The sequence below is a fragment of the Paramormyrops kingsleyae genome, chromosome 8, assembly GCF_048594095.1.
Source record: "Paramormyrops kingsleyae isolate MSU_618 chromosome 8, PKINGS_0.4, whole genome shotgun sequence".
NCBI lineage: Eukaryota > Metazoa > Chordata > Actinopteri > Osteoglossiformes > Mormyridae > Paramormyrops > Paramormyrops kingsleyae.
This window is the reverse complement of record NC_132804.1, coordinates 34,599,661-34,619,719: the sequence shown is the minus strand read 5'-3', so window position 1 is coordinate 34,619,719 and position 20,059 is coordinate 34,599,661. Positions and strand designations below refer to the sequence as shown.

Below are 20,059 nucleotides of genomic sequence, written 5' to 3'. Positions count from 1 at the left end.
TCAGGTTTTCAGTTGGATGTAGGTCTGGGCTCTGGCTTGGCTATTCCAAAACTTTAATTTTCTTCAGGTGAAGCAATTCTTTTGTTGATTTGGATGGATGATTGGTGTCTTTGTTGTGCTGAAAGGTAAAATTCCCCTTCATATTCAGCTTACTAGCAGACACCTGAAGGTTTTGGGACAAAATTGACTGGTATTTGGGACTGATCTATGGTATATCTAATGCCTTGGAAATTTTTTGCACCCTTCCCCTGACTGATACTTTTCAATAATGAGATCCTTTAGATGCTTTGTAAGCTCTCAGCAATCTGTGGAATTTGCTGTAGGATGCAACTAAGTAAATATCAGGAAAATCCTACTAGGACAGCTGAACTTTATTTGGGGTTAATCAGAATCACTTTGGCAGCTGTGTACCCAAAAAGACTGAATGTTGTAATTCAATCAAAAAGTACTTCAACAAAATATTAGTTTTAGGGTGTGCACACTTATGTAGACAGCTTATTGTGCATTATTTATTTTTCCAGATTTGTTTGTTTTTCAAACAAATCTAATCATCTTTGGTATATATGGAATGAATGAATGAACATTATGGTCAAAGCCAATCGAAGGCAGAGAAGGGCTGGGTCTTTGCCTTTGATTTGGTCTGACCTTGAGATTCTTCTACACTCATGTGTGTGAAATTGTGACCTGTAGGCTACTCATCATGGAGCGACAAACAAAACACATTCTAGGCAACTGGTAACTCAAGATTAAGAGAAGTATTGATAGTATGTTCTTTAAGAAAAATGCAGTGCTACTCATTGCACATATCTCTGCAAGGGGGTGTGAAAGTTCCAGTCTGGACCTTGAACCATCACTTTGTTTAATCATCATCTGAGTTTACTGGAGTATGGCAGTTTTAGTCCTTTATACAAGAGTTAGCTCTGACCAAGAAATTAGATTGGACAAGAGGTGTTTTTTGAGTGCCGTATTCAGAGTATAACTGCATTTGGACAATCAGCTGTATCACTCCGCTTTACAGGTGTAACTAAAAAATATTACATATGTCTCATCTCCACCAACATGGAGCCAGTGCTGGGTTAGTTCTCCCTTGGTGCCTTTTGAGAACCTGCCGTTTTCACCGGTTATAAAAATTTATGTAGGCGAAAGAGAGTGAGAGTAAAGTGAAGGTTCATATGTATTCCACTTTGTTGGACTTATTTTGATCTGTTTTGGATTTAAATTTTTTATAAGCTGCAGATTAAAAAAAATATTTTCAAATTATGACTTGTTGAGCTCTCTCTCTATTTCCTCTATCCACTTTTGTGCATAAGTGAGTTTATTCTCACTCACTGTTTTACCACTGTGTTTATGGATCGCGCAATAAAAGTGTCTGCTAATAACTGAACTTTGCTGTCCACCTCATGATTTCTTCACCACTGGAACGCCACCATATTTTATTTATTAGACCTGCGACATGGTTTTAATTCACAATACAATGTTATTTCGCTAATAAGCTGGCTAACTGTTTCACTGCTGGCACCGGCGATATTAATCAAAAGTATATTAGTTATGGACTGAATTTTCCAGGTATGCAGAAGGTTTGGATGCGATAGTCGGTTCCATTTTCGCTAACATTATGGGAACCTTTTTTTTTTACGCGGAAGCCCGTAAATATTCCAAATAAATAAACAAAATATGCTGTATGTTATTACTATTACCTTATAAATGCTACTCAACAAACTGATGTATAAAAGCAATAACATACTCGAAGTCGCGCAGTTGCACTCCAATATATCGCAGAGCAGTATGGAAAAGACGGTTGATGAGAAGAAAAGTCTACAGTGTTTATCTTCCAAATCAACTTTGGAATGTAAACTCAACCACATTTTGAGTTTATTTTGTGTATGTAGGTTGTGCACGAAAACCCCCTTGTCATGCACCCATATTTCAAGCTTTGGAGAAAATATGCTCCACCAGGTAAATTTTATTGCAGCATGGTTTGTGAACATTTCACCACAATTTTCAGAACACTAAAGACCCTTTATCCACATTTATGCTTAACATGCTTAGTTTTGTATATATTTCTGCAAATAGTAGTCTACATCAGACTATTTGATGAAGTGCTTTTATGGTGTTATATTTCAGTATATGCTCTACTACAACTAAATTGAATATTTCACAGAAAAAAATGCAGTGAAAATCACAAAAAAAATAATTATAATGGCTCAATTATGATCAAAGAAGATCTTACCCTCACCATCCTCTATGCAGTCTCGCCAATATCCCAAGATGCAACACTGCGCAAATCTGTTACTGCCCCTTTCTGGCAGCCAGCACCTGAAGAGAAGATCAATAGCTGCAGCTGTTACGGATTTGGTTGCTTTCATGAAGACATTTTGGAACTTTTCTGGGTATTTCTGAAGTGCAGCCAAGACAGCCAAGCTCTGAAGACCATCATGGATCCTGAATTGCAAATAAAGGAAATAAAAAAAGTCTCTATATTGGAAATAACTACTCTAAATGCTTAGGTATTATTAGTTATTTATAGCTTAGATCATTCTACACGTGTCGTTGCATGATGAAAAGGTTACAAAAACATTATTTTAAGAATAAAAATAAAATATAGATGTCTTTTAAAAACAATGGTTTTATAAATATTTGTTGAAATACACTACAGGGCCAAAACTATGCAGACACATAAATAAATACTGGCAATAGAATGTATTGTGTTCCAGTTACCCCCATGGGCCTCAGCTGTCAGAGGGCGGTGTACCGTAACCGGTTCTCCCGGTTCCTGGAGCCGGCAGAGAGTGAGCAGTCCGGCTGCTGCTGCACTCCCTACTCGGGAAACCCCAAGGACGTGACAGGGAAGCCCTGTGTGATGTCAAAGGGGCTTCCTCTGTGCAGTCCATGACACTGAAATTAAAATGAAATATCATGTCTTATACTACAGAGATCATCCCCCCCAAAAAAAAAATTCTTGTGTTTCTCTCAATGTCATCTAGATTATTATACAAATAATACAAATAATTTTAATTGTAATAATTTTAACTTCACGGTTCCAGTAGTACTCTCAAACAGCTAGTTCCAAATGGCTTCCTGAAGACTTGGATCATTGGGGTCATATTCAAATCCAACCTGTACAACGTGCCTGTCCTGATTGTCCCCCTTAGACCTGTCCCTGACACCAATATGACATCACTCTCCTCTGGGAGAACAGCAGCAAATGTCTGTCTATCCTGATCCATTGCAACTTGTGGGATGTCTTACTGGAATAATTATCTAACAATGTAATGACAAGAGCAACAGCAAAAATGCATCAAGCATCACTGACAAAAGGCAATACCACATGCAACATTCAACACATTAATTAGATCCTGCTACTGCAAAGTGTTTTGATAATCAAAAAGAAGTTAATTACTGTATCTAAGCATTACAGATATTTGCTGTCCGAATGTCACTGTTAACCATACAATGCAATTATGTTGTCAAACAATAGGTTCCATAGCCATAGCTGTAAATTGCACTCACCAACTCTCATTCTCATTCTTTGAGGAAACGTGAAATTATCAGCTCTTTCATTTGCTTGACCACAACAGAACATTTTAATATAAAATGCATGACTGTGGTGCACTTTTAGGTGCCATCTAGGTTCAGAAGGCAGAGATATCCATTCTAGATTGAAGGAATGGTATAAAGTGAGTAATTGGCAGGACTTCATACAAAAGAAACTAAAAACAGATTATTATGGTGGCTGGTTTTACCTGGTCTAAAATGTTTAAACAGAATACCTAAAAAAAGGTTAGTTGGTACAATGGGAGGAGCCTAAAGCGCTCCATGTCTATGACGTCATAAGCAGGAGGGGGGCGTATCCCTTGTTCTGATTGGTCGAGGGTTATGTCCAATGGTATCATACATGCTTATGCCACGTGTTGCCGATAGGGGTTTGGGGAGATAATGGTTGCCTTTAAACTTTAATATAATAAAAATACATTATATGTATTTATTAACGTATTTTTAATTACGTTTTAAGGAATAATAAAACATATAGCAGGATGAACATAAGCTAGTGCATACACGTCCAGCGGGGTTCCGCCCGCAGTATACACAAGCGCCCAGCATATTTTAAAAAAATAAAGTGCGCCGGTTATTTCAAATAACCCCCTTAACCATGACGTTTTTTAAGTAATGAAGCACTTTTCTGCCAATGTGAATAATAAAGTAAAGCGCCCTAAACATTTTCAACAACAAGAATCAAGGAATAACGCTGCGTAATCCTTGTTAAAATGAGCGCATGTGCTCGCTCTCTCTCTCTCACTCTCTCACTCGCTCTCCACGTAGAGACACTTAAATAGCCGGTTGTCAAATTGGTGACAAAAATGGTGACCGGCAGACAAATTGTTTCCGATCTCATTCAGACAGAGCCCGCAAGGAGTTTGATGACGTCACCTACCCGTAACGTGGCGCTGCTAAACCCGACTTGGGCTCCACGCAAGCCGCCAAGACAGCGCAAGCATGGGGCACTGTGTAGCATATTCTCGCATAAAGAAAGTGTGGTTGGCTTGGGGGGGATCAACCCACTTCTGGTGATGACAACCAATGAGATGAGAGAAGACCGTGCTTAATCATGTTGAAAACATTAAAACCCTGCCATCCTCTGAGCCATCACTCAGGACCAGACACATCTCCCAGCAAGCAAGCAATGGTGAGCGAACTGACAGCATCACCCAGCCCCGCATCTCCTGAAGCCGCCCTACTGGAGCCTGCACCGACTTCTGGCCTGCGAATGGGTGATACAGACCCGTACCTTCAGTGGTCCCCATCATGGCCTCGGGCATCAACCTTTGAACTGATATCATCACGAAAGCGGTCGCAATGTTTCACCCTCACCCCGCACCTGTGAAAATACAGGGAGCCGTTCAGGCAGTCATTTGTGAACTTAAAGTTGAAATTAATGTACGGGAGAAATTGTGCGAGCTGAAACGTGATGTTGAAAGGAAAGATTATGAGTATGCTGTAGATGATGCAATTAATGATTTCTGAAATTTGTACATGTGCGAGCAGACTCTGGCTGATGTGTAAACGCTGAACTATGTCTGTCTGTCAGAATGTGATTGGCTGGCAATTTTTACATGCTTTCTAAATAAAATGAGTTGAGTCATGAAAACACTGTGTCATTATTGTTAGAGGTTCACGATGGATAACAAGCACTTCAAACGTGTCTATTATACGCCATCAAACCCTGGGTCATTTGGTGGTGTTCAGAGATTATACAGATCGCTGATAGATGAAGAAGAAGGGGTCTATAATATAAATAAGAAGCAAGTTGCGACATGGCTGTCTGGTGAAGATGCATACACATTACATAAACCGATCAGATTTAACTTTAAAAGGAATACGCATAGGTGTGCTGCCTTAAAAGCAAGACAGGTACAGAGGTAAAGAAAGTGTTTGAAAACATTCTCTCTGAAGGCAGGATACCCAAAAAGCTACAAACCAATCGAGGGACAGAGTTTTTTAACACATCGTTTCATAAGCTTACGGAGAAACATGGAATAATACATTTCGCCACTGGTAACGATGTCAAGGCATCTGTAGTGGAAAGGTTTAACCGCACTTTAAAGACACGAATGTGGCACTATTTTATGGCTATTTTAATACAAGAAGGTATGTGGACATTGTACAAGATCTGGCGAGTGCTTACAATAACACCTGCCACAGTACCATTAAAATGAAGCCGGTGGAGGTAAATGCGCAGAATGCCGCCCAAGTCTTCAACAACATATATGGCTTGACGCCTGGTGCAGCTGAAAAGCATCGTTATAAGTTTAATATCGGTGATGTGGTCAGGGTATCGAAAGCACGAGGGAAATTTACCATATGAGCAAACTTTTACGGACGAGTATTTTACAGTCACCGAACGTCTGCCTAGATCACCACTGGTGTACAGGATAAAAGATTATAACGGGGAGATCATAGAGGGAACATTTTACGCAGAAGAGCTACAAAAGATAGGAATAGACAAAGACAAAAACTTCAAAGTTGAGAAAATCGTTGTGGAAAAAACGCAGAGGGGTAAAAAAATGTTTTTAGTGAAATGGCTGGGGTGGCCTGACAAATTTAACAGCTGGGTCCCCGCTAGCCAAGTAGTCGCATTATAACTGCGATGGTACGTGCTTGTGGCATGCATTCACATCAAAAGCAGCCATGGAGGAGGAAAGTGGTTTTTATGTTACTCTCCCGAGCAACGCGTCTATGGATGTTTTCCCGCACAATACCATATCAAGCTACACGACAAAACTAGCCAAGCCAATTGACATGAACGGTGAATGGGAAGTAGGATTAGCGGAAATCCACTACCCGCGAACGTGGGATACGCTGGTGGAAGAAGACACATTATTTTACGTGACCGGCGGAGTGTCAATACTGGCAATCCTGCAATGCAAGCTAAAAGCTGGGCATTACAGAGATATTGAAAACCTAATCAGCGAAATGAACGATGCTCTAAGAATGTCAAAACTAAAACTTGACTATGGCGTGATAAAAAACAAAGTGTATATGGTTGGTCCACCACACATTGCTTTTAAAGCGAAAGGTAACCTTGCAAGGATGCTGAGGTTTGTTCCTGATGTATTTCAAAGATTTTCAAAAGATCCCGCAGACATATGCGCCGGATTTTACACAATTTTCGTGTATTCAGACATTGTCGAGCACCAAAGAGTGGGTGACAGTTTCGTGCCTCTATTACGGGGGGTACATATTACGGGGACTCACAACTCGATGGTCACAATATCGTACGACAGGGTCCATTACGTGTCGCTCTACAAGACTCACATTGATAATATAGTCATCGAGTTAAAGTCTGACCAGAACAAGGCGATACCCTTCCGGTACGGAAAAACGATTATGAAGCTGCATTTCAGGCCGGCTAAGCATTACCCCCAATAATAATAATGTACAGCGCTGACGGCTTTTCAGATCCACATAGATATGTGGAATACTACAGAAACCAAGCTGGTAACAGACTTCCCGGATACAACGGAGCACCCGTCATGTACGGAGGGGGTCTGGGGGGTCTTTTTCGAGGACTCCTCAGAATGGCAGTACCATTTCTGAAAAGGACTTAAAGTATGGCGAAGCCACATTTAAAATCGGCAGTGCAAAATATAGCAAAGGATGTGATAACAGGAGTGATTACGGGCAATTATACTACGGGACCGTTGAATGCTTGAATCTGATTGGCTGACGAACATTCTGAGGTGTGCAATTATTTTCAGGGAAACGCACGCCGAACGTAGTTCCAGGCAGCTCTCTTGACCGCATTACAGTTCCATATCACTTCGCATAGTTAACTGTAATAACGGGAATTAGCATACAGTACCTATACAGCACACAGGACTAACAAAAACAACAACATGACAGACGATTTTCCGAAAGTAAATTTTAATATTTACGGTGAATATGAAACTTTCAACAACTGGGCTGCAGCAGTATTAGACAGTCCAGATGAAAAACAACATAAACGGAAGCGGACATCAAAGGCAGCCAGCAACAACAAAAGACATAAAACGATCAGCGAAGAACAGCTAGACATACTCGAGGGAGAAAAACACCAAAAAAAACAACAGCTAATGACGTTTTGGAACTAGCAAAAGAGTCGTTGGATGAGATGCGGAAGAAATAATCCTACTCACAATAGCGATTTAAGTAGAAAAACCGGACGAATCCCTTGAAATATATCATCTGATCGATGTCTTGAGGTGTGGCAACCGTAGTATAAGCGGAATAATTGACTCCGGATGTCGTGGCCGCATCACCACCTCGGGTGTGCATTATTTTTCTAATAATTCAACGGCCCGTCATCAATTATTCCTTACTTAACAATACAACCGCAAGAGGGCTCGGGGCTCATGGTGTTGGCACATGGTAAGCGTCAAAGGCCCCCTGGGGATCGAATTACCGATGCTAAAAAATGCAAGGTTTCGACCAAGAGAAGCTCAGTAGTCAAAAAGAAGCGAGAGAAGAAGAAGGTGCCCAAAAAAGTACAGAGAAGAAGATACATTTTCCAAAACTATGGCCCTCATACACAACCTGTCAGAGGAGTGCATGAAATCAGAATTGGATATTTTTGTAGTGCCATACACACAAGAAAGCATTGATAAAAATATGTATGTGCCACCATTCTCAGCTTTAACAGATAATGGATCCCTGGAGTTTTTCATCGTCAGTAATAAGGAAGATTACCTAGACTTCAACAACACGCTACTGCACCTATGGTGTCGAATCACAAAAGCTAACAGGACAAACATTGACCCTGGCGTGAATGTGGGAATCATAAATTACCCAATCGCCTCAATTTTCTCACAAGTGGACGTATCGTTGGGTGACAGGCTAGTAAGCTAGTCTAGCAATACATACCCTTACAGAGCCATGATAGAGTGCCTGCTTAATTACAGCGTCGGAACGCTATCCAGACAGTGTACCTGCGGGCTGTTTTATAAAGACAGTTCCGGGGCTATGGACGAGACCGACCCTGATGGCGATAACAAGGGCTTAGAGAAAAGAGCAGCATTTTCAGCAAGAAACAACGTTTTCGATTTGATGGGGCCGATACACTCTGACATATTTTTTCAAGAGAGGTTAATGCTAAATGGGGTCGATGTCAAAATTAAAATGGTTTGAAACAAAGATGAGTTTTGCCTCATGAGTGGAGATGCTGAACAGTACTTGCTCAAAATCGTATCGGCTTCCCTCTTTTTTAAAAAAGTTTCTGTGTCGACGGCTGTCAAACCGGGTCACGCGAGCGCCTTGCTGACAGCCAACGCGAAAAACCCGTTTATGAGAGTCTGCATGAAAACATTCAGCGTTGCTGCGGGCAGCCGGGTCTGCGCGCAAGAAAATTTCTGGGCCAGTTGCCTAAAACCGTTGTCATCGGACTTGTACATAACATGATCGCGTACGATCGAAACCCTTTCAATTTTCAACATTACGATGCTGAATTTGTAGCGCTTTTAGTGCATTTCCACATCTGCGTCCAATCCGCTGTCACCCCTAACACCAGATCCGGTCACGTGGTCGTCAGCCATTTCCACATCCATAGACACATGTCCATTTGGTGGTCCCCCGTCTACATCGTTACCCATATTAACACAGTCCATAGCTTCATCAGTACCATTCTCATTTTAATCATTTATTAAGGCGAGCATGAAGGGGTTAATTTCAGCCGGCGGTCCGTCATTCAGTTCATCAATCAGCCGTTGCAGATCAGGGTTAATCGTTGTATCACCTCTGTCGTCGTTTATATGCATCCTTCTAGACCCCCCAGCTACATCACAACAGGCAATTGCCAAGGTGTTAAGGGGTCAGTATCCCAATCTTGTGACTCCTGCGGTGGTTCTGGTAAGGCACGGGGTGAGGATGCTGGAACACCGCTCGCAGATCCCCCTTGGTCCGGCGATACGCTTCGTGTCATGGGAGTTCCCGGTCACGGCTGGTCCTGTATGCTGTCAGTTGAGGTAGCTAGCTCCACTTCTATTTTTTAAGCAGCGGCGATCAACAATTAATCATCGGCTGTGTCTTGGGGGGGGGGGGGGTGAAATGGGGCAAAATCAGTCTTTAAGCATTTCATACAGAAAAATCAATGATACAGGGTAAGCAATATTGTTCCACGTACCGTTAAAACTATCCGCTTATGGCTAACTTGTCGGGGCGCAGGTCCTTCACGATTATCTCTGAAAATAACCATTGGCGTGCATAGCAGTTCATTGCCGCTAACTGCAATTGTGAGCATATTCACTTTCAGTCATTGACATTGAATGCATCCCATGTTTCTAGGTGAATCATGAAATCCTCAGTTCAGAATTCTGATTCATCTAGTATTTTTGTACGCATACATTTACTTCATACATATACTACATACACTACATAAGGGGTCTCCAACAAAATTACACAAGGCAGATTTCACTTGAATCCTACATAATGGAAATATAGTAATATATTTCTATTGTAGCATCGGGCGGACCGAGGCATCGCGAGAGCAGAGAGAAAGTAGTTTCTGTTCAAAAATATTTTTATAAAACTACTGTTTCTAATTCAAGTTCCAAGTGCAATATCTGGTTACAGTACATTTGGGTAATATTTCTTCTTATTTACACTGCATTTCTTGTGCATTATTATGTAATTTAATTGTGTTATATTTAATTTTATTATATTTAAATTTATTGTTATTTTCTCTTAAAATTTTTATTTTATTTTTATTTTTTTTTATATACTTTTTTAATGTACTTTCTTCTAATATAATTTTTCTTTCTTCCTGGTAAATTAATTAATTAGAGCAACTGTATAACCAAGACAAAGTAATTTCCCTCTGGGATTAATGAAGTTCTTTGAACCTTGAAACATGGACACTACCTTGCCGGGGAGAACACGCTCCTTATTGGTAGTCCTGAAAAGGACTACATCAGGCACCCAACGAGCACTAATCCAATTACACACGGGAAACACGAGGCTGTCAGACACTCAACTGTAAGACGCATACACGGTGGGAGATTTACATAAGTTGACTACACACGAGGATCGACAGGGTACACATAAGACACAGGTAAACACACGCACAATAATAAGGAAATATAACCATTAACAATAACAACAACAATACAAGGGCTATTTACAACTGCACGCGGGGCATGCTGGGACATGCGCCCCGCCGGTGCTACACTATATACTTCAGGGGATCCTCGGGTTATGACGTCTCGACATACGATGTTTGGAGTTTACAACACTCACTACAATAAAAACTTTATAAAAAATGAGACGTGTTTTGCCTTACGCCGTTATCCTCATACTTATGGATTACGTGGGTGAACTAGTTTGGTTGCGCGCAGCGGAAAAATATGCAGTAATGCAGTATATGAGTGAGGGAGTTGTCGTCCCCCAGTAAACTTACCTACGCCGTATTGGACTGTTAAAAGCACAAGTGTTCCGTTTGTGAAGAGGAAAGCCATCACTATAGAAATGAAGTTAGACATTTGTAAAGAGATCAGGAAAAGGATGCGTTTCGACCTACACCAAAATTCAGGTTACGTCACTGTCATAGGAACGGAACTGCGTCATAACCCGAGGACCCCCTGTATTGTCTAATGTAATTCTTTTATAATTATTCACATCTGTTTTGGATTGTGACACTAATTTCTAAATGTATAATAAATGTAAAAAGTTTCATTTTGTTTCGTGTTTGGCCTTCTGAAAATGGCAATTTGCGTTTGGCTGTCTAGAAGCATGAGACTTAATACAGCCCTCCAGAGCACATACTGAAAAATGCACTTAATTGCACTTAAGTCAGTGGCAGAATGACCATAATTTGGTGTTTTGTGTACATTCAACCCCACACTTAGCTCGAGAGAATGTCCTTAAGTGAATAAAGCATGCATGGGGGAATCAACCCCCTAGTGCAGAGAAGGGTCACAGTTTTCCTACAGTATAACTGTACATTCACGGTATCTCAAATATTGTATCTCCAATATCTACATTGTGCAGGTTGATTGTGAAGGACTGAAATGTGTATATAGTACAAACCAGATAATGTATAATTCAGACCTCCATGGAACTGTCTGCTAAATATGTAAAATAGGAAGGCAAATCACAATAATCAATAACCTAAGGCTGCAGCTGTGCTGAAGGGTTTACAAAAAAATCATGTATTATAATTATGAGGTCCAGTGCTAATGGAAGTCTCAGGTAAAATATGTGATAAGCGTAAATAGTTCTTTTTCCATCTGAGATGTCCAACCGACTTTAATTGAGCAAGTAGTCTGAACAATTTTGTCAAAAACAATTACAAGAGATTCAACATAGCAATCTGCAAGTGGATAGTTAAACTCATAAGAAATGTTTGTTACTGTAATTGCTACCAAAGTTATTTTTCTCAAGTACTGTGTTAATATCACGAGAATGTAATAAAAAAAATACCTTTTAACCATAAGAGTTACTTAAAACAAGAAATCGATACATAAGAAATGAGGATTAGGTAGCTAAAAATATTACCCAGCATTTTTGCTGCTAGACCTAGATCTGAATCTAAGTATCATTAATTACACTTAAGCATTAAAATTAAGATGCTTTTCTTTCCATTGACCCTTTGTCATCATGTTAATTGTAATTACCAAGATAACTATATAATTACCATTGCAGATATAACTCATTCCTTATTAATATAGCCTATCAAGTACAAAATCTACTCAAATCAATTAGCTGCCCTAGAAAATGATATTTTAAATTCTCAATACTCAAAAGTATGCACTGCTGCTTCATACTGACAGGAATGGGGATTTCAATGTCACCTCTGCTCAGTGTGTGTGGATGTTTAGTGATATCCAATGTGTATGGATTTATAACGATATGCAGTGTGTATTTATAATGCTATCATGTGTATGCATTTGTAATGATATCCAGTGTGTGTGGATTTATAATATCAAGTGTGTGTAGATTTTAAATGCTATCCAGTGTTTATGGAATTATAATGATATCCATTGTGTGTGGATTTATAATTAAATCCAGTGTGTTTAAATTTATAATGCTATCCAATATGTGTGGATTTATTGTGCTATCCAGTGTGTGTGGATTTATAATGATACTCAGCGCGTGTAGATTTATAATGAAATCCAGTGGCCTCAGGCCTCAGACTTTGTTACAATTCTCCTCATTAAAAGCACTATATAAATTGAATTAAACTGAAGTGAGTCTTGGACATTCCAACAAGTCATATTTCTGGCACCTTTGGACTTATGTAATTTCAGTTTATGGTAATGCTGCTGTCAGAGCCTAACTCTCTGTCTTTACACTTTTGCAGTTAAGAGCACATGCAGTGGATATGAATGGCAACAAGGTGGAAAACCCTATTGACCTCTACATCTATGTCATTGACATGAACGACAACCGGCCTGAATTCCGTAACCAAGTCTACAATGGCTCTGTAGCTGAGGGTTCTAAGCCAGGTAGGCAAAATCAATGATGGATATTGTGATGCTGAAGTGCACTGTTCAGTGCTAAAGTAATATGCTCTTCTTTATTTAAATTAAATGCCAATTAACTAGTTGTACAAGACTGGCATAGTTTTTCCTAAAGTGACAGCATCATAGTAATAAGAAGAATGTATTAATGTCAGGGTCAGCTCCTGTTGTCCCAGTTGGTCATAGTCTGTAGTGTTTCCCCTGCTCCCCATCGGCCGCATGGCTTAATGAGCCAAGCATGTGGCTATCTGTTAACCCCTCTGTTGTGTGCTTCCTCTTCTGTTTTTGTTTTTTGTTCCTTAGTGTTTCATTTGTATGAGTTTTCCAGTTCCTGTGTGTTGTGATTTGTACTTGGTTTTGGATTCATGCTTTGTGCCCATGCTTGTGTTTTTTACCTGTCTGTAATTCCCCTAGTGTATATTCTGTTTCCTTGTTTCTGTCAGTGTCTTAGTCCCTCCCAGTCCCTGAGTTAATTAGTTCCACCTGTTGCCTGTTCTTGTACATGCCCTTGTGTGTTTTCCTGATGGCTCATTGTCCTGCACCCTCCCCGATTGGTTATTTGTCTGTCTCACTCCTGCTTGTCATTACGCCATTCAGTTTTCGTATTTAAGTTGCCTGAGTTTAGTTCCCTAGTGGTTCATTGATTGTGTTTGTTGGATGTTTGTGTATGCCTACCTGCCCTGGGGCGTATTCCACGAAGCAGGATTAAGGGAAAGTCTGACTTATTTCGACAAGTCTGGCTCATTCAAGTGGAAATTCCGTTCCATAAACGTGTCTTAAATGAATCCCCGCTGAGCTACGATGGTAACTTATGTGAGTAAATAAGTCTGCTCCGGACTAGGTTAACTGTCTCGCTTAGTTTAGCGTTGTCCCAAAAGATCGTTCCGTGGGACAAAATTCCGCAATCTTACTACTCATGTCTTGTATCTGTTGAGTTATGTGTCCTCATCTGACATAATATTTTACATTATCTGATTGAATTATTTTGTTAATCTGTATGGTATGCCAAAATTACATGATTTTGTTTGAGTTAGCGGGAGAATGAGTCTTGTATATATGTATATAAAAAAACGGAACCCTGTAGTCAGCGCTGTGAGTAAAAGCAAGACGAGAAAGCATAGAATAAAATCCATCTTTTCTGAAGTAATCCTCTGCGTGATACTTCCATAGTATGGAGAACAGAGCTGAGATTGCTACATAATCAATATAATAAAGCCTATAAAATCACGTCTTAGCATTCCAATTAATTCCTAAATAATTACAATAAAATCCCGTTATAGTGGACTCGCTTATAACGGAATATCGTCTATAACGGACGAGGTCCGCTGGTCCCGGTACAAGGCGCGTGCTGTGCCGGTGATATCCAGCGCAGATACGTACGTAGTCGGGATTATTAATAGTCACGCATCTGGTCAGGTGAAGTTGGATTACTACATATACAATATAATAATCTATACCACAACTGTGTCTGCTGGGGTGTGGCATGAATAAATGGTCTCTTCTCTGCCTGAAAGATGCCTCGTCCTTGTGCCTGAACCACCCGAGTTCATAACACTTAAATGTTTTCCGTTTAGGGAAATTGTCTTATTGTAAAGAAGAGTACCTCTAGGTACTCTTCTTTACAATGCATGATCATACGATATAAAATAAGCAGCACTGAAATGAGTGAGGCCCACTTTAGTGTTATTTACTTATCCAGTAGTACATGAAAACTTGATGGGAAACAGTTAACATGAGAACAAAACATTTCTTTACACAAAGGACTGACAGGTCTCTATATTTCTGTTATCTGTTGTTGTGGGAGACGCACAGTCATTATGTAAGTACTAAATAAAATTATACTAATGACCTGTTACAGATCAGATTCAGATTTTTGAAGTGCCTTTTCTAGTTCCTCCTGGCCAAGACATGCCGTAAAGACACTTGCTCCATCCACAGTTGGATGTTTTCTCCTGACTCACAGTGATGATAGAGAGCTTGTCTGTTTCACATACCACCATCACTCTGCTGCATTCCTCATAGAATTGAGAGTCTTTGTTGGTCCATAGAAAACCCTATTTTTCCCAATGGAGCTGCCAGATTTCAAAGAGAGCATTGGCAAAGAGGATGATGTCTATCAAAAATGCCTAGCAAAGGTTCATGGCAGCAGAGTGAGTGGCTCCTGTTATTGTACTTGGATTGCAGGATCATTTATTCTCATTAGAGCTGATGAAGCACAGGAGGGGTTGAGTGTGGGAATGCCATTCGATCCATTGGAGTATGAGTTTCTGTATCCTCTGCAGCCCTTAATGAAGAGAAAGAACAATGCTTCTCAGGTGAAGCCACCCATATGGAAAAAAACAGTATGATTCATATACAGCAACCATATATTTTTCTTACTTAATTCAGCCAGAATTGCCTTCTGTGTTTCATACAAGTCCAATATATGTCCTATACAAAATCAGACCGGTTATGGCCACTTTCATATTAAAAAGCGCACATTAAACATGTAATGGAATTTTTGGGTCATATATGAAAACTGCATAAAATATTATATGAATTTTACATGAAAACAATATGTAAAGGTATATGATATTACTAAAAGAATAAAGAAACTTACTAATTCTCATATACAAATCATTTAAAGTTCTTATATTAAATCATATGCTAGTCTAATTGAAGTCATATAGGATTTATTTACATTCTGTGTCATTTGTTTAGAGGTATTTCATATTGTTTTAATAGGGAAACTGTGTGCCTGCTCTTCAAGCTTTATATGTTTCCACCTGATTGCTTATATTACAGCAATAATATTTTTATAACTCTACATATAATTATCATACATGATTTCAGTCAATATTACAATAGACATTTTTGTATATTATGTGCAAATTTGAAATCTAAAAAATATAAATTAAGTATGTATGTGTCACGTGGAGCAGGCGAGCCGGGAAGCAGGCGGGCAGAGCCGGTAATACGCACAAAACGGGGTTTATTACGGGATACGGGCAGACATCGAACAGCAGACGTGACAATACAATGACGGATCTGACGAGACGTACTCAGACGCGGACTAAATACACAGGAAAGATCAAACGAAACAAGGCACAGGTGTTGACAATCCGGGAATCACACAAGGTAACGAGGTGAGCGTGGCACACACGAGGATCGGACGGAGCTGGGTGTGACAGTATGTTAGATAAATAAATGTATAAGTGTACAAAAAGTGTTGTGTGTTCCTCAATTATTGTCTGAGATGGACTGCCTGAGAGAAGAAACTGTTGCTGCGCCTGGCCGCGTTCTGCACTGTCGACCAGACGGCAACAGTTCAAAGAGGGAAACTGGGTAAACTGCACTATGTTTTATACACCTCTCAAAAGATGTGGCTGGCATTCATATTAAATTAGCATTCTTTCCCTATATTTTTACATCTTGAAAATCTATAAGGCTTTAGTCAAATGCTGGACATATATAACATATATGATTGTTAATACACAAATATTATGCATTTTGTATATGTGGTTTTTGCAACATATGAGTCCTTTACGGTATTCTGTTGGAACATATAAGAATCACAGATGTTTTTAACAAAATTTTTCCATATTGGCTGCAGTCACCCTGTATCAGTTCTAACACTCTGGAATGAGAGCTTCTTTCAGGATAGGACTATCCTACATCAGGGTTAGAAGGCATTTGGCAGATACAGTGTGTGTGTGTGTGTGTGTGTGTATATATATATATATACACTGCCTGGCCAAAAAAAGAGTCGCCATTTGAATTTTTCGTTGGACCACCTTTAGCTTTGATTATGGCGCACATTTGTCATGGCATTGTTTCCAAAAGCTTATGCAACATCTCACCCTTTATTTTCATCCAGATTTGCATTCATTTCTCACCGAGATCCTGTATTGACAAGTGTGTTGAAGCACTCCATAAAGCCTCCTTCAGCACATCGCAAAGACCTTCAATAAGGTTAAGGTCACAACTCTGACACTTTTTGACAATTCAAACCCAATGAATCTTGGCATTCTTGTCCTGGAATATGCCCATGCCAACAGGGAAGAAAAAAATCCATTGATGATGGATGGAGGTGTAACCTGGCCATTCAGTAGATTCAGGTAATCCGCTGACTTTACTTTATTGCTGCATAACGTTGCTGAGCTGTAATAATGATCCAGTTATTGGCTCTTGAGTATTTGCTGATATAAATTCAAATGCCGACTTTTTTTTTTTGGCTGGGCAGTGTGTGTGTGTGTGTGTGTGTATATATACAGTACATATAATATATAATATATAATTTATTTTCCAAACTGCAGTCTGGTTCTTCATTGCTTCTCATTGATGAAGGGCTTCTTCCTTGCTTTATGGGTCTTCACTCCTGCTTCTAGGAGCCTGATACGTACTGTCCTAGCAGTGCACTTCACACCTGCAGTTAATGTTTCCCATTCCTTTTGAAGGTCACTTGACATCCTCTGATTAATGAGAAACTGTTGGATAAGTTTATTTTTAAATTAGTCTCCTCTCTTTAGACCTAAGCATGACCTAAGATAACAATCACAAGTGTAATTCACCATTGTGATTGTGTCCTTTTAAAAACATGTTATTCTTTTCTTACTTATTTGTGATCATAAAAAGCCTAACACATCACAGCTTTTAAGATTTGAAGCAGTAGCGCCTAAGGCCTGTTAGTCTGTATAATGCTTTTCATTGGTCACATACCCAGTACAATTGTTGTTCTGAGTAGCTGTGAGGTGTCTGATGGTGACTTTGCCCAACAAAACCTTCTGCTGTTTACCAGCACCAGCTAAGGCTGTGAATTCATACCAAAGAGCTGTATGATTACATCTGTAGTCAGGTTGATCTGTGCAGCTGTCCAGTGGAGACCTTGTGTAGATATAATGGACTAATAAGCTACGCTTTGCCTGTTACTCATTGATATTTTCCTGTAAGCATCTAGGACTAAATCATAATTTATGCTGTACCATTTCTTGTTGTTTGAATCTGATCTGCACGTCTGTGTTGACTTGCTCCCATTGCCTTTTAACATCTTTCCTTTTATTTGTCCATGTTCAGGGATGGTTTTTATCTGGTTCACTAAATCTTGCCTCTAATTTTCATGTGTACCTTATGAATAATCAGTATTGCTGGGAGTAGGAGGTAGATCATACTGTATTGTTGCGTTGCTGTCCCATGACTGACACAGTTCTCTTGCATTATGGCCCGAAGCATTATAATCATTATAAGCATTATGGCCCGAAGTTTTCAGAGGCAAGATGGCTGATCTTTGACTGTCTGATTTTCAGTAATGGCTTGTAGAACATCTCGTAGAACTGGTTAAAGGGAAATTAAAGGGTTAATTCAGTTGAAAGGCTATAAGAAAAGAAAATGAGGAAGGAGAAAAATACACTGATTTCAATAATACAAGGGTAACCATTAAACAGTGCTAGCAATGGATATTGTCTGAGCAGGAATGCATTTAGTCCCTCAAGCTGTAATAATACTGTCACATACTGGACTGTTATTTTGGCACTGTCCCCTTTCCAGGGAATTGCCATCTGCCATCATTGGGAAATCATACTGGGAGAATATTTTGCAGTGAGAATTTTTTAGTGACCTGTTCTGCACTCGGAAATGCACTCAGTGCCTGTCTTCATCCCGCTGGCTTGCTTGTTAACTAGCATTCGCCATGCTGGAGGTGCTGCACGGAGGTCTGCAGCCGTCTGCTTCGCAGCCATTCCAGCTCCCCAACAGCGTGCTGTGCATAGAACTGTTTTCAATCCTGAACAGGGATAGAGATTAACCAATAAATTACACCAGCTATTGTTGTACCAGGGATTTGGGACTGTATTTGGAAACAGGTGTTATTATAATGGTTATCTGTAACAGTTAATAGACATGTTAGCGTGTATGTATTTCTATATGATTGTCTAAAGTGTGTACATTGAGCCAGTGCATATGTTTATTTATATTTTGGTCTGTATGATGATGGCTGCCTCTTTGTACTTCTCTGACTCCCCCTCCCCCCCCCCAACCATAGGCTCATATGTCATGAAGGTGACGGCCAATGATGCAGATGATGACACCACAGCCAATGGGATGGTGCGCTACCGCATCCTGTCTCAGTCACCCCACAGCCCCATCCCCAACATGTTCACCATCAACAGTGAGACGGGTGATATTGTCACCATGGCAGCAGGCCTGGACCGAGAGGTGGGTCATTAGGCCTCAGAAGGAGCCCCTTAAACTGTTTAGGAAGGATAGCAAGATCCTGGAGCAATAAATGAAGATACATTTTAATGCCAGGGTCTATAGAAAATTCTCAGCTATATGGATTGTGACCTTTTTTCTTGTGGGTTTTAAAGATTCCAACTAGTAGAACTTGGTAGGTTTTACTTTGCTGCTTTCATAAAAAACACACACACACACATACACACAGACACGTGTTTATACTTGCTACATATGTTTATGTGTATGCATGTTTTTTTTGCTTTGGGATGGGGTCCGTACCCCCCGTGACTGTGAATTGGACAAACAGTTACAGGAAATGGATGGATGGAAAAATTATAATGAAACATACGTAAAATATATATGTGCGTGTGTGTGTGTATGTGTGTGTGTGTATATATATATATATATATATATATATATATATATATATATATATATATCTGTATATAGATATAACATCCAGCACTATATTTTCTTCAGCTGCATCAATCCCTTGCAGCTAACCATATTATACTACAACAAGGTAATTAATTCAACAAGGGTCAGCTGGATCTCTTTACCTCAGGGCATTTGTAAGCTGGTGATCAATCACCATGGTAACACACGAGATCACCTACAGCCAGTCCAGGGCCGTTGTTCTACCTCCTTCGAGTTCACAGTTTGTAACTGTCTGTAATACTGTGTTTGTGTATGTGTGTTTCTTTGTCTTTGTGGCTATGTCTGTGTCTCTAAGTGCACAGTTAGCTGAGATTGTGACGAGAAAGCTCTAGGGCAAGACTCAGGATGTCTTTGAGCAAAATTGTGATTGGCAGTCTAATTGCTGCAGATGGTGAATGACTGATAAACAACAAACTGGACACTCTTTG

General features: G+C 39.8%; 1 protein-coding gene across 2 annotated transcripts in view; it reads left to right on the top strand.

The window, feature by feature from the left end:
* Positions 1-20,059, top strand: part of LOC111832835 (cadherin-4-like) — a 362,676-nt gene that overhangs the window by 294,809 nt on the left and 47,808 nt on the right. For both annotated transcript variants that reach the window (XM_072715730.1, XM_072715731.1), the window contains 2 exons: positions 12,827-12,971; positions 19,003-19,175. In XM_072715730.1, the coding sequence (XP_072571831.1) occupies positions 12,827-12,971; positions 19,003-19,175 (318 nt within the window). The remainder of the gene's footprint in view (positions 1-12,826; positions 12,972-19,002; positions 19,176-20,059) is intronic.